General features: G+C 42.7%; 1 protein-coding gene across 6 annotated transcripts; it reads right to left on the reverse strand.

The window, feature by feature from the left end:
- Positions 1–3,193: 3,193 nt before the first annotated feature.
- On the reverse strand, positions 3,194–13,260 carry LOC309389803 (torsin-1A-interacting protein 2-like). 6 transcript variants are annotated; one of them, XM_081948635.1, is made up of 6 exons: positions 12,959–13,259; positions 12,614–12,721; positions 11,966–12,057; positions 10,827–11,325; positions 5,153–5,290; positions 3,194–4,139 (listed from the first exon to the last, which is right to left on the reverse strand). In XM_081948635.1, the coding sequence occupies exons 4-6, from the start codon at positions 11,299–11,301 to the stop codon at positions 3,331–3,333; spliced, it is 1,422 nt and encodes a 473-aa protein (XP_081804761.1). In that variant the 5' UTR covers positions 11,302–11,325; positions 11,966–12,057; positions 12,614–12,721; positions 12,959–13,259; the 3' UTR covers positions 3,194–3,330. The 6 variants fall into 6 exon arrangements, with proteins under 6 accessions (XP_081804761.1, XP_081804760.1, XP_081804763.1 ...); XM_081948634.1 differs by having other exon boundaries at positions 12,614–12,805; XM_081948637.1 differs by lacking the exon at positions 11,966–12,057 and having other exon boundaries at positions 12,614–12,805; positions 12,959–13,260.
- Positions 13,261–13,932: the final 672 nt, after the last annotated feature.

The following is a 13,932-nucleotide window of genomic DNA, read 5'->3' on the forward strand; positions in this document are numbered from 1 at the left end:
ATATATCCTCTTCCATATAAAAACCGTATTTAAACATTTAAATTTTTGAATATTTATCCTGTCATTATCCTGTCATGGAGGGTTTTAAACTTAGAATTCATGCTTTCATGCTGCAGTTAACAGAGGAATTCTATAATAATTTGGCTGAATGAATGACAGCCACTTAATTATAGTGTGATTCATGTTTTAAAGTTATATGAAAAAACATTGATGCATTATCAACCATGTAAGATATCCATAATCCACCCACAGAAAAATACAGACAGTCCTCAGTTTACGAAAACAATTGGGACCAGATCTTCTGTCACTAAGCAAAGCCGATTGTTAAGTGCCTGATTTTACAACCTTTATTGTTGCATTTGTTAAGTGAATCACACAGTTAAGTGAATCCAGCTTTCCCCACTGACTTTGTCAGAAACCTCTTGGGAAGGTCACAAATGATGATCATGTGATACCAGGCTATAATCATCATAAATACACGTCAATTGTCAAATTCCTGAATTTTTATCATGTGACTGCAGGGACACTGCAACAGCCATTAGTGTGAGGACTGGACATCAATCACTTTTCAAGTGCTCTTATAACTTTGAACAGTTGCTACATGAATGGTCATACGTTGAAGGCTATCTATATAGGTCGACACCAGTTACACAAAGACGCACATGTCTTCTACAATACAACCACTAGATGGCATTATATTGTTTCAAATCCGGCCATTCTAAACATGAAGAGCAACAAAGTGAGGTAGGAATTCAGACCTATTACTATGATACATCAGCCTTCAAAAAACAATAAGAAATTTTTTTCTTCTTATTGTCATGGTTTTAATGAGAACATTTCCTAGTAATTGTTAATATTGCTAGATACAAATCAAATACATCATGAATGGCATGCAATAAATTCCATCACAAATGCCCTTTAAAACAGTAGTAGCCAACCTTTCTGCCTTGGCGGATTAGTGGAAGCGGTGGCGGTAGAGGGGGAGGGAATGGTTTTGTGTGCATGCTTATTTGCGTATGGGCTTGCACATCACTTCTGCAGCCCAGTTAAAAAACACGTCACTTAAAGTTTAATTTTGTAGCATGGAAAATTTTCTGGATCACTCATGTCAAACCCTTTCCAAGTTAGTCATCTAAACCAGTTTCTCCATGACGATCTGATTAGATTTACATTCAAAAGCCTCTCCAATAACTATTCCGCCATTTCATGAGCTTTTATGAATTTTAATTTTCAAAAAAAATCTTGATAAATTTGCTTTTCATGAGTTGTTAGATTAAAAGGTAATAGCAATTTTTCAACCAAAACCATGCAGTAGAAAATAACAAGCAATGCAAAATTTGTTGGAGAATATATTCAGAATAATCTTGGGTAGGAAATGATGATTTTTCTCAGTATACATTGAAGAATGCTGTTGAAAAAGATCTGTACTTACTTAGTTCCTATCTGCTACATTAGACTTGAACCACATCACACTTTAGTTCTATTGAACCCAATGAGATAAGGCAGTGATGACCATCTTCAGCCTTGTTGAATTCAATGGGTCAAACACATGACTATTGTAAGTTAAAACCAATTTTATGTTGTATAGTGGTTTATTATTATTGCACACTTATTAAAAAGATAAAAAATTGTCTTGAATGGAGCTTTACTCCTGGTAACTACACAGATCTATTCATGCAGGGCGTTTTGGCCCTACTTTGGAAGTAGTATGGCGCTGCCTTATTATAGGTTTCTATGGTCTTATTAATTTGAAAACAGAAATTTTAATTTCAGTGCTGATTGGCATCAATGGGTGTTTGCATGAGTTGCCCTACTTTCACATTGCTCATCAATTTAGTCAACTGGAATCTGAAGAACTCTACCTAGCACCAATCTCTGTTAAAAACAACCGGATCTTCAAATGAAAATAGATTCAGTTTGTTTGTCCAGGAGAAACATTTACTAAAACACGATGGAGATTCTCATATAGATTGTAACTGTCACAAAGTATAGAAATAAATGTAGCATGGTTTGCAAGGGAAGATTCCAATTTCTTGTATTTCATTTGTAATAATCTCAAATAAAATGAAAATAATTTCTATGTACTGCAGCTACCATAAGTTTAGGCTGTCAATTCTTTAATTGTATCTGTATGTTTGTTAACCCGGCATCACTTCAGTAAAGCAACTACAATCATTTTTTAAAAATATATCTGAACTTTATAGTCACTAACTAGATACAAGTAGTCACAATTTATTATTAGAATGGAATTGAATCATATTTACATAATTTCTAAGGTAGCTTTTCCAACTATACCCCTTTCATTTCTTTTACAATAGCAGTTCTAAGGACTCTCAGCCACCTTCAATGCCAAGATATCCAGATAAGTCCAAGAGTCCTAATCAGTGTCTGAAAAAATACTATATTAGATGAATCATCTAATATCTGACTGATCATGAAGCATCATATTCTGTTCCCAATAGGATATTTATATTGTACCTTTGGAAGGAATTGCAGTTTGTATCATAAATTAAAAATCACCAACATTGAGAAGAGATGCAATATATAATAGCTTCTTTATATAGAGTGTAGTGTATCACATTATAGTAAAAGCTATTTTTAGAATTACCATTTAGAAAATATGCCTTTGATGCACAAATACAGTACATTTTGCTTATTTGACAACTCAATTCGTGGAGTTTGTATTAAAAAAAAACTTTTTATAAATTCAATATATTAACTACATAAATTCAGAAAATTATGTAGTTTATTTTGCAATTAGCTTTAATATCAGCATCTAATTTTCAGTAAGTGGGCTGAATTAATAAGAGATCCTGTGCAAATATGCTGAACTGTGTAGTGTTTGCTTATGAGAAGTTCACATAATCACTAGTTACTTACTAGACTTCTCACATGCCAATTAAGAGTTTCCATTTTTCTCCAATGACAAATTTGTTCTGAATATTTATTATATATATATATATATATATATATATATATATATATATATATATATATATATATATATATATATATATATATATATATATATATATATATATATATATATATATATATATATATATATATTAAACTATACTAGTTATCCATCTTTAAAAATATTGCATTAAAGTATATTGTAAAAGCCAACTCAACAATAAAACCAATTCAGTAATTTCTTTTCTGGTTTGTTATGAAAGTCGTAATCAAAACGAACATCACAATGCATGATTTATTTAAAATTATTTTGTTTCCTTTTAATACCTCTAGTCCTATCAGGCAAAAAAAAAATCTGATTTGTGCAAATCTTTCAGAAAACTGCAGAAAGAAAGTGGATTCCTCTTTTTTCTTTTAATTTTTAAAAGTGAAGTCTTCTTTATTTGCCACTTGTTGAAAGCAGCCATTATCTTCTATAAATGGCACAGGACAAACAGGAACGACTAAGTGGGATATGCGGCTCCAGAGCCCACTTAGCTTATCAGTATCCATAAGGTCATAAGAACTGGGTGAATCAGAGTTTGTGAATTTGGTCCAGAGGAAGTCCCGCACATTTTCCTCCACAATCTGTAGGCCAATGGTAGGATCCAACTTCTCATTCTCCAGCAAAACTGTCAAAATCAGTGCCACATCTTTGAAAGCAGCATTCTCATGGTCACAGTATTTGTAAAAGATTAAGGTGGAACTTGCAGGCAGGGATTCAAACTGATGTATTACTGCTGCCTTTCCTCCTCCATGGAAACCAACGCTCAGCTCCTCATCAACTGCTAGCTTTGCAAGGTCATTGCTTAGAGTAGATTTAGAAATTCCATCTACGTGGACTGTGCTGCCTCCCAGGGATGATGAATAGGCACTGGCAATCTGGGTGCTCAGACACTTCAGAGTTGATTTAGCTTCCTGGGCAGCAGTAAAGATTAAGATAGCTGGTTCAGTGTGGTAAGATGCATTAAGGTGTTTCTGCAATATTTTCCGTACTCGTCCCCACAGGTGAGGACTCTGACCTGGGAAGATGTCTTTCAGTGGATTGAACTTTGATAGGAAGACCTCCACCACTGGATTTTTCGGCATATTTGGAGGGTGTAAAGTGTAGTAACAACGGCAACTTGCAAAAATAGCAATCAACGCCACCATTATTGCTAGAAAAACTCCACCGCGGAGAAAGCCTAATAATTAAGGGCAGAGAGTGGAGAGTGAAGAAAGAGAAAACTATTCAGAAAACAACATCACACAAGGACAAAAGTCACATGCCAAAGACTTAAGTAATTTATTATTAATGAAAATATTTCATATCTCAAAGACAAAATATCAATATTGAAACAGTAGTAGGAACTAATTCCCACCACCAGGCATCAGGTCACCCCCCTACTATATCTGCCTGTCTGCCTATTATATAGATATAATAGATATAGATACATACATACATACATAGTTCAAGTTCAATTTCCCTTATAGCATTAATATCTTTTGTTTGGCTTTAAGAATTTTTTTCCCACCAAACCCCTTAGTTTGTTATGTGAAGCCAGGCTTAGCAAAGTATGTCACTATGCCCCAGTCTTACTATCTTCTATAGTGGTGGCGAACTGGGAGCGTGTACACGTGGGAGGGCCATGTGCACGATGAAAGAGCAGTTAAGCTTCCAGTTTCCAGCATGCATGCACGCAGACCAGCTAGTGCACATATGCACACGAAGACCAACATGCACGCCAGGAAGCTGCTGGCCGAAGACCAACCAACTGGCGTGCATGGGCTCTGCGTGCCACTTCCAGCACGCATGCCATAGGTTCACCATCACAGTTCTATAGGCAAAGAGCAGTTAAGCCCAACATGCACAATTTCATCAAAACAGCAGAGTAAATGAAGTATTGCTTTGTTTTACGATACTCCACATGCATAGACAAAGAAGTTCTTTATACATTTGGACTACAAAGCTCTGGTATTAAAATATGAAGTTTAAGTGCAGATTTCATGTTCCCTTGATACAGCAAGATATTGGTGTTTTTTTTCCCATTTTACTTCATTTAGCTATAACATCCTTTTTTAACCCAGTAAAATAAGTCTATAAATAAAATAAAATAAAGAGCAAGGGTGACTACAAATATTATCAGGACTTGAATGTCATTAATTATTGTATGATTTATTTGATCAGTTTTGTAAAAAAAATCAAGAATATTCTTACCATTATCTTGATGAGACTGAGAATTATTTATTGCCAGCTTTTTCACAGAGCTCTGTTGATTTACTTCTGATGTAAAGCATTCACGTGTCTTCCGAGAATAGACTTCGGGCACTAGGTTGGATGTCGTATGTTGTAGATCTTTTAAGAAAAAAAGCATAGCAGTATTATGAGAAACAACCTGTCCAGTTATAAGAAGTCTAATTATACAATTTTACTAATCAGTACAGCAAGCTTTTTCAACCATTGGTCCCAGATCCCCTCACTAGCATGTCAATGGATATGAGTTATGAGTATTACAGTCTAATAACTGAGGCGTCAAAGTCCAGAAACTTGGCCTAATCCAGAGTTCCCCAATCTTTCGGACGTGGGATGGGGGAGAAAAGAGGGGATGGTTTTGTGTGAGTGGTCAGCAAGTGCATGCATGCAACTTCATTTGCATGAGCAGTGGGCATGCGCACAGGCCACTCGCACAAATGGAAGCACACATGGGTTCGCCTGCTGCTTGTACAAGTGGGAATGTGCATATGCGCACTTGCCAGCTGCTTCTGTGGCCTGGTTCTGAACAGCTCATTGCCCAGTACTGGGCCACAGCCCAGAGGTTGGGGACCCCTGCCCTGCCTGTAAGTAATCAGTGAAAGTTCAGCAATAGTTCAACCTTCTCATATCTTGTGGCAATTCTATGTTCCTAGTTCAGTGATGGCGAACCTATGGCACGCGTGCCACAGGTGACATGCGGAGCCATTTGTCAGGGCACGCGAGGTGCTGCCCTGTCAGCTGGCCAGCCCGCATGAACGTGCTAGCCAGCTGAGTTCACCATTTTTAAAACACATTTTTCGCCCACCCCAGGCCCCAGAGGCTTTATAGGAGCCTGGGGAGGGTGAAAAGAGCCTCCCCCGCCCCCCCGGAGGCCCTCCGGAGGCTTCAGGGACCATCCGGAGGCTTCCCTGAAGCCTTCGGAACGCTTAAAACAACCCTCTGAACAAACCAGAAGTCACTTCCGGTTTGCTCGGAGGGTCGTTTTAAGCTTTCCGAAGGCTTCAGGGACCGTCCGGAGGCTTCCCTGACTCCTTCGGAGCGCTTAAAACGACCCTCCGAGCAAACTGGAAGTCCGGTTTGCTTGGAGGATCATTTTAAGCGTTCCAAAGGTTCAGGGAAGTCTCCGGACGATCCCTGAAGTCTCCGGAGGGCCTCCGAGGGGGCGGGGGCAGTTCTTTTCGCCTTCCCCAGGCTCCTATAAAGACTCTGGAGCCTGGGGAGGGCGAAAAAAGCATTTAAAAATGGGGGGGAGCGCCTGTTGTGCGCACATGCGCACTGGGGCTGCGCATTGCATTATGGGTACGGCACACCCGCACACGACCCCCCCTGTGCTCCCCCCACTTGTGGCACACGAGCCAAAAAAAGTTCGCCATCGCTGTCCTAGTTGAAACATACCAAACCATTCTATAATTTCTTTGGATTTGCTCCTAATTTGTTGTGTGAACCCAATCACCATAATTTATTTAGCAAGTCACAGCTTTGCAAATTATCTCGGTGTCCCAGTCTTACTATTTTCTATAGATATGCAGCAGTTAAGAAGCCCAACATACACAATTCCATTGAAACAGCAAATGTAAATGGAATCTTATGGTGTTTTACAATATTTCAATTTAGACATTTCCTGGATTGCAAAGTCTCTAATAAAATACCATTTTTAAATGAAGAGTTTATGGTCCCTATCTATATTAAGATAATGATTTTTTTCCATTTTACTTGATTTAGGAGGAACACCCTTTGTTTTACACAGTAAATAAACAGTTATGATTACTACAAATGATATTATCAAGAATTTCATTAATTACTGCATGGCTTATTTGATCAGCTTTGTTTTGATTTTATAGTAAGTGTACAGAACTAAATAGGATGCTCAGTCTATTGGCCAGTGATATGTCTTTCCTTAAAACATGTGCTACCGTAAAAAAGCGGGATTTTAGCAACTTTTACTCTTTATAGTTTATAAATCCTAGCAAAGTTCTTATCTGAAGAAACGCTGCAACAAAAGTTTACTTTTGGAGGAAGCGGAAGCTAAGGGGATTTTTTAAAAAATGTTTTTTATCTTTTTTAGGGGGTTCCAGGGTGGGGTGGGGGGTTAATCAGGCCGGGAGGGGAGCCAGTGCCAGGCGAACAGGTGAGTCTAGGAGGGAAGTGAGTGTGGTGGGGGGGGAGAGGGAAAAAGCTATTTCAACAGAGAGTTGTTTTATTACAACGGTCGCGGGGAGGGGGGAATGCGAGGACAGGAGAAGATCACAAGGTCGGTTGGGAGACCGCGGCTGCTGGTTACGCCCGGTCGTTTGTACCAACCCCCGCAGTCTAGGTGGCCAGGAACTACAGAGCCAGGGCCTGCGGCTGATGCTTTGCAATGCAAGGTCCGTGACCAACAAGGCCCCCCTCATCAGTGAGTTGATCTCAGAGGGGGAGCTGGACCTTGCAGGGATAACGGAGACCTGGCTGGGCCACGAGGGTGGTTTACCCCTCGTGGAAATGTGCCCACCGGGTTTCCGGGCATTCCATCAGCCCCGGGCCCTGGGTAAGGGTGGCGGGGTGGCGGTAGTTATACGGGAATGTTTGGAGCCGAGGGAGTTCACTGTTCCTCAGATACCCGGGTGTGAGTCCCTTGGTGTGAAATGGGGCCCAGGGAGGCAGTGGGGTCTGCTGATTGTATACTTGGCTCCTCGCTATGCATCAGCAGCCCTGCCCGAGCTCCTCGAGCTGATCTCAGAGACGGCAGTTGAGATCCCCAAACTTCTGGTTATGGGGGATTTCAACCTGCCGTCGACGGGGGAAGCATCTGAGGTAGCTCGGGAGTTCATGGCTTCCATGACGGCCATGGACCTGACCCAATTAATTCAGGGCCCCACACACGAAGGTGGCCACACACTGGACCTTGTTTTTGTATCTGAGCAGTGGACGAGTGATCTGCGAATAGGGGATTTAGTTATTACTCCCCTGTCATGGTCAGATCACTCATCTCTCCGGCTGGACTTCCCTGGCGCTACCCCCCACCGCGAGGAGGCGGAACCAGACTGTCCAAGTTGGTACCGCCCCAGGCACCTGATGGAACCGGATAGGTTCCAGACGGAGCTTGGGTCACTACCTGTAGCCCTGACCCGCTCTCAGTCGGAGGAGCTAGTGACCGCCTGGAATAGGGCGGCGGCTGGGGCCTTGGACCGGGTTGCGCCTTTGCGACCTCTCCTACGGCAGCGACCCACCCGGGCTCCTTGGTACACCGAGGACCTGAGGGTGATGAAGCGCCATAGGAGACGTCTAGAGAGCAGGTGGAGGTCCTCACGCTCCGAATCTGACCGAACACAGGTAAGAGCCTATTTACGGACCTACCTTGTGGCATTAAGAGCGGCCAAACGCAGACATTGTGCCGCTCTTATTGCGTCCGCCGATAACCACCCTGCTGCCCTGTTTCGGGTAACCCGCTCCCTCTTATCGCAGAGGACGCGGGAAGCCCCCTTGCAGGGCAGAGCAGAGGAGTTTGGGGAATATCTGCAGGACAAAGTCGCTCAGATCCGGAGCGGATGGGCCCCCTTCAGTGGACCAGGGGAGCCGTCAACAGTGAGTCTTGTGAGACCATTCTGGGAGGAGTTTGATTCTGTTGCCCCCGAGGATTTGGACAGGTTGAGTGGACGGCTGCGACCCACCACATGTTTAATGGACCCGTGCCCCTCCTGGCTGGTACTGGCATCCTGGGAGGTGACACGAGGCTGGCTCCTGGGCCTGGTGAACGCCTCGTTGGGCGAGGGATCCTTACCAACCGCCTTGAAAGAAGCGGTGGTGAGGCCCTTACTCAAGAGGCCTTTACTTGACCCGATGGAGCTAGCTAATTATCGTCCAGTCTCCAACCTTCCCTTTTTAGCGAAGGTTGTAGAGTATGTGGTGGCACAGCAATTTCCACGACACCTTGACGAATCCGAATATCTAGACCCACGCCAGTCCGGCTTCCAACCCGGGCACAGCACGGAGACGGCCTTGGTCGCGTTGGTTGATGATCTCTGGAGGGCCAGAGATAGGGGTTGTTCCTCTATCCTGGTCCTATTAGATCTGTCAGCGGCTTTTGATACCATCGACCATGGTATCTTATTGCGCCGGCTGGAGGGGATGGGAGTCGGAGGCACCGTTTTGCGGTGGTTCGGCTCCTACCTCTCCGGCCGGACGCAATGTGTGTTGGCAGGGGAGCAGAGGTCGACCCTGAGGCCACTCACTTGTGGGGTGCCACAGGGGTCGGTCCTCTCGCCCCTTCTGTTCAAAGCATATGTGAAGCCACTGGGGGAGATCATCCGTGGTTTTGGGGTTGAGTATCATCTGTACGCTGATGATACTCAACTGTACATTTCAACCCCAAACCACCCCAACGAGGCTGTCAAAGTGATGTCCCGGTGTTTGGAAGCCGTCGGGGTCTGGATGGGGGACAACAGACTCAAACTCAACCCCTCCAAGACTGAGTGGCTGTGGTTACCGGCACCTCGGTTCAGTCAGTTGACTCCATCACTGACCATAGGGGGCGAACAATTGCCTCCTGTGGAACGGGCGCGCAATTTGGGCGTCCTCCTAGATGCCCGGCTGTCGATGGACGACCATGTGGCAGCCGTGGCAAGAGGGGCGTTCCACCAGGTTCGCCTGGTGCGCCAATTGCGCCCCCTACTGGACCGGGATGCCCTACGCACGGTCACTCGTGCGCTGGTGACGTCTCGCCTGGACTACTGCAATGCTCTCTACATGGGGCTTCCCTTGGGACGCGCCCGAAGACTACAGCTAGTCCAGAACGCAGCCACGCGGGCTATCATGGGGAGTACGAGGTACTCCCACGTAACACCTCTCCTGCGCGAGCTGCACTGTCTGCCTGTGTTTTTTCGGGTGCGTTTCAAGGTGTTGATTACCATCTTCAAAGCGCTCCATGGCACAGGACCTAGTTACCTGCGGGATCGCATCCTGCCGCACACATCCCTGCGACCAATCCGCTCTCACAGGGAGGGACTTCTCCTGGTGCCGTCCACCAGGCAATGCCAACGGGCAACGCCTAGGAGTAGGGCCTTCTCTGTGATGGGCCCAACCCTCTGGAATGACCTCCCCCCCGACATTAGAACCACCACCGACTTCCGCTCCTTCCGACAAAAACTAAAGACTCACCTGTTTCGATTAGCTGGCCTGGCACCCTCATAACTTTTACCCCCTGGCAGATATATTTTAATTGGTATTTTAGGGGAACCATTTTAAATTTAACTTTCGGGGTATTTTTTAGGGGTTTTTTATAGATTGTATTTTAAATACTTTACTTTAATGTACAGTTCTTTTAACCTCCTCCATCTAAGTATCTAAGTTTTTAACTATTTATGTATTCTATGTATCTTTTATGTATTGACTGTACACCGCCCCGAGTCCCTTTTGGGAGAGGGGGCGGTCTATAAGTGTGAATAAAGTAAAGTAAAGCAAGTACTTATTTGCACTAACTGTACCTAGAAAAATGTAATTAGAATCATGTTTACGAAACTTGGACCAATGTCAAATATTTTATTCCACTTGTGTAATTTGACATGGGAGTTTGTCAACCCCATTTGTCTTGTGTTTGCAGTTAAAATATATTTGATACATTTAGTATAGAATATGTTGTTGTATTTTCTCATTGTTTTACCTGTAACCGGGTATGTCTTCTCTATGTCTTCAAGATTTTGAACTGTTTCACTTTCCTTGTCCAAACCACCTTCTTTTATTTCTTCAGTATATTTTGGAGAATGCTGGCTTTGCTGGCCCTGTGAATTGATTTTATCTTCTGGAACAGTCTCTGTTAAAGATTTTTCCTCTTTCTTAGAATCTAGATGATCAGCATGGGTGGAACATTCTGTCTTTTCATGTAAAGAATTCAACAAATTTGTATCTACACAACTATCAGGTAAATCAGCAGAATCAGATGGAAGTTTTACAATGCACTCCGTAGCCTCACTATCCTCTGTAGCTTCACTATCCTCTGTTCCGAGTGGGAGTCCATCGGAATTTGACAGTTTTTCTGCCAAAGAATCCTCTTTTGTTTCTTCGGCCTCATCCTGTTGATGACTGGCTGAGATATTTTCTACATTGGGGGGCTGAAGAGTCATCTGCCTTTCTGACATAGACTTTTTCTTCTTCAGGGAAGTCTGTATGGGGCAACATATAAAATGTGGGTTTTTTAAGTTGTTATGTGCTCAAAACTATTTGCTTTCCAGCATAAAGGAAGCAAAACACTATATTTCCAGTGAATTATTATAAATGGTTATTTTTCACCAGTTTCTAGCTTTCTTTAAGTTTTAATAATTTTTATTTTCATATTGGCCTTGTTATTCTTCAGAGGCCATAGTGGAAGCTTTTGCCTGAAACACAGCTTACAAATATTTTATATCAGTTTAAAAAAAAAACACCTCTGGTTTTGCCAACCAATGCTCTCTCTATATTTATACCCTACCTTTCTGTCAAGATTTCAAAGCTGTAAAACTTCTTTTAAACTTCTGAGAAAAAAACCATTTGTCTTAGGATTGTAAAGATGGAATTGATTTCACTTATGTCTCGCCAGTAACTTTAAACTAGACATTCTACTGACTCCAGCTGAATAAATGATCTAAGCACAATTCCTCCAGATTGCAGCTATCACTTTGCCTCACATTTAGACAGGAAAAAACCTACTTCATAGTGGAAAAGTCCAGATCTATAAAACAGGCACCTACCACACACTCTGTGTTAAAGTATCTTTACATGATGCCTAAATATTTTGCATTGCAAGTGACTCAGTTCATGTCTCACCTCATTAAAAAAGGTTAACTCTGGATGGATAAATTAGATCAGCTGTGCCCAGCCCATAGCCTGTATGTGGCCCTGTATAGCTAGTAATGCTCCTAAAAATAACAAAAAAAGTAACAAAAAAGTTTGTTAGCTATATATATTAACTATGTTATAGAGTTTATGGGCAGCCCAAGACCATTCCTCTTCAGTTAGTGCAGCCCAGGTAAGCCAAAGGTTGGAAAACTATGAACTAGATTATGACCATAATATAGAGAATAACACAGTTAATCCTGACCAGGCAGTTCCCCCTCAATTCTTTGCCCCAGGATGCAGGAAGCCTTCATTATGTCCCTAGTTTATTCTCCGATTATTGCAGAAGCCACACTTATTTGAAGTTGGGGTGTGGCTTGTTTCTAGAGATGAAGACGGGATAATTAAAACAGGACAACTATTATGGAAAGCAAGAGCAACATAGCTGGAGACAGTATTTTAGGTTTGTCCAGTTACTACATTCATAACTGTCCAAGCCGGCGATAAGTACTTGAATGGAAAAGAGAATGGTCTTCTCTTAGTTTTGGGAAATTAACCTGAAACAGGAAAAATATATCTAAAGAGTCTTTCACGTATTATCGCCCAGGAACCCTCCAGGAAATCGCCTCCAATTCTCACCTTGGACTCGCCCTGGCCACGTTAGCTTGTCACCCTTCGGCGGGCGCTAAGTCCAAAACGCCTCTCTTACTGTTCCCTTCCTCCAAGAGGCTGAATGGATCCGCTGATCTACAGAGGGTTCCAGAGGTACTTTCGGTGCTACTTTTTCAGCTTTTAACTTCCTCGAGTTTAGGGCTTACTAGTAGCCTAAGACTGGAACAGAAATGCATCACGGCAAAGGACGTTCCCTGAATCTCTCCCTGAACACAGTTGTGGGAATTTGGAACCGCGTCCCTTCCTTCTCCTCTTCCCCTCCCCTCCCCAACAACAATAACAACAACGAAAGTGAAAAAAAAGAGACTTAACCTTTCCGCAAAAAGTTAGTCATACACGTTGTTCCGTCCTTCGTCGTGTGAAAGGAGACAAGGATTATGTTCAGATCCTATCTTCCTAAAACTAAACTGAAACTCCTTAGATAACTTCCTTGAAGCCGAACATACAACTATCCCAGAATCCTTAATTCCTAACGTCCGAATGATTTGTTCCGCAGTACAAGGCCTTGCAGAGGGATGCTGGGAGGTGTAGTTTTCCCCCCATTCTTCCATGACTATGAGAGAAAGCAATCCATGGGAGCCGGCTTTTCAATAGCTGATTCGATGACGTTTCTTTGGAAGGTTGTCGCCTCGGCCAATGTTCATTCCACTTTGGAATATCCTCTTTTATGGAGGATTTTTTCCCTCACTCAGCAGCGCCTCTCCTATGCCTTATCTCTTGAGCAAGGACGGGATAGCTATAAAGTGCTGACGATAGCTTTCTTTGAAAAGACAAAATATTGACTTTAAAATGATAAAGAGCAAAAAAGGGCTTCTGCCTTTTTAATACTTATGCACATGTAAATGAAAACAATCAAAATTTTGTTCATTTTGAATGAATTAGAACTGTAGGGTTTTGAAAGCAAATGTATTGCTAATTTTTTGTCCCAGGTGATTTCTGTCCATTGTTGAAAGAAATGTCCTTCTGGGTTGGGCTCCAAGTGGGGAAAAAGACACTGGAGACATGGAGGCTGCTTGGAAAGATGGTTTTAATGTGGACAGGACCACATGGCTTGAGTCCTGAACAGAAAAGGTGATCACATGCTTCAATGTTTGGGGAGAAGGGAAGGGAAGGGGCTTGCTAGGCTTTTTATAACCTGTTCAATCCCACCTCTCTGTTTCCTGTTCCTGTGTAAGAAATGTATTCTCATTGGTTGTCAGACTCACATGGGCCCATGCAGGGGCAACTCTCTAGGCTGAGTCCAGGTTTGGTTGAATTCTCAAGTGTTCTCAGATGCCATGTGGTCA

The sequence above is a fragment of the Natrix helvetica genome (genome assembly GCF_964273705.1).
Source record: "Natrix helvetica genome assembly, chromosome: 3".
Taxonomy (NCBI): Eukaryota; Metazoa; Chordata; class Lepidosauria; order Squamata; family Natricidae; genus Natrix; species Natrix helvetica.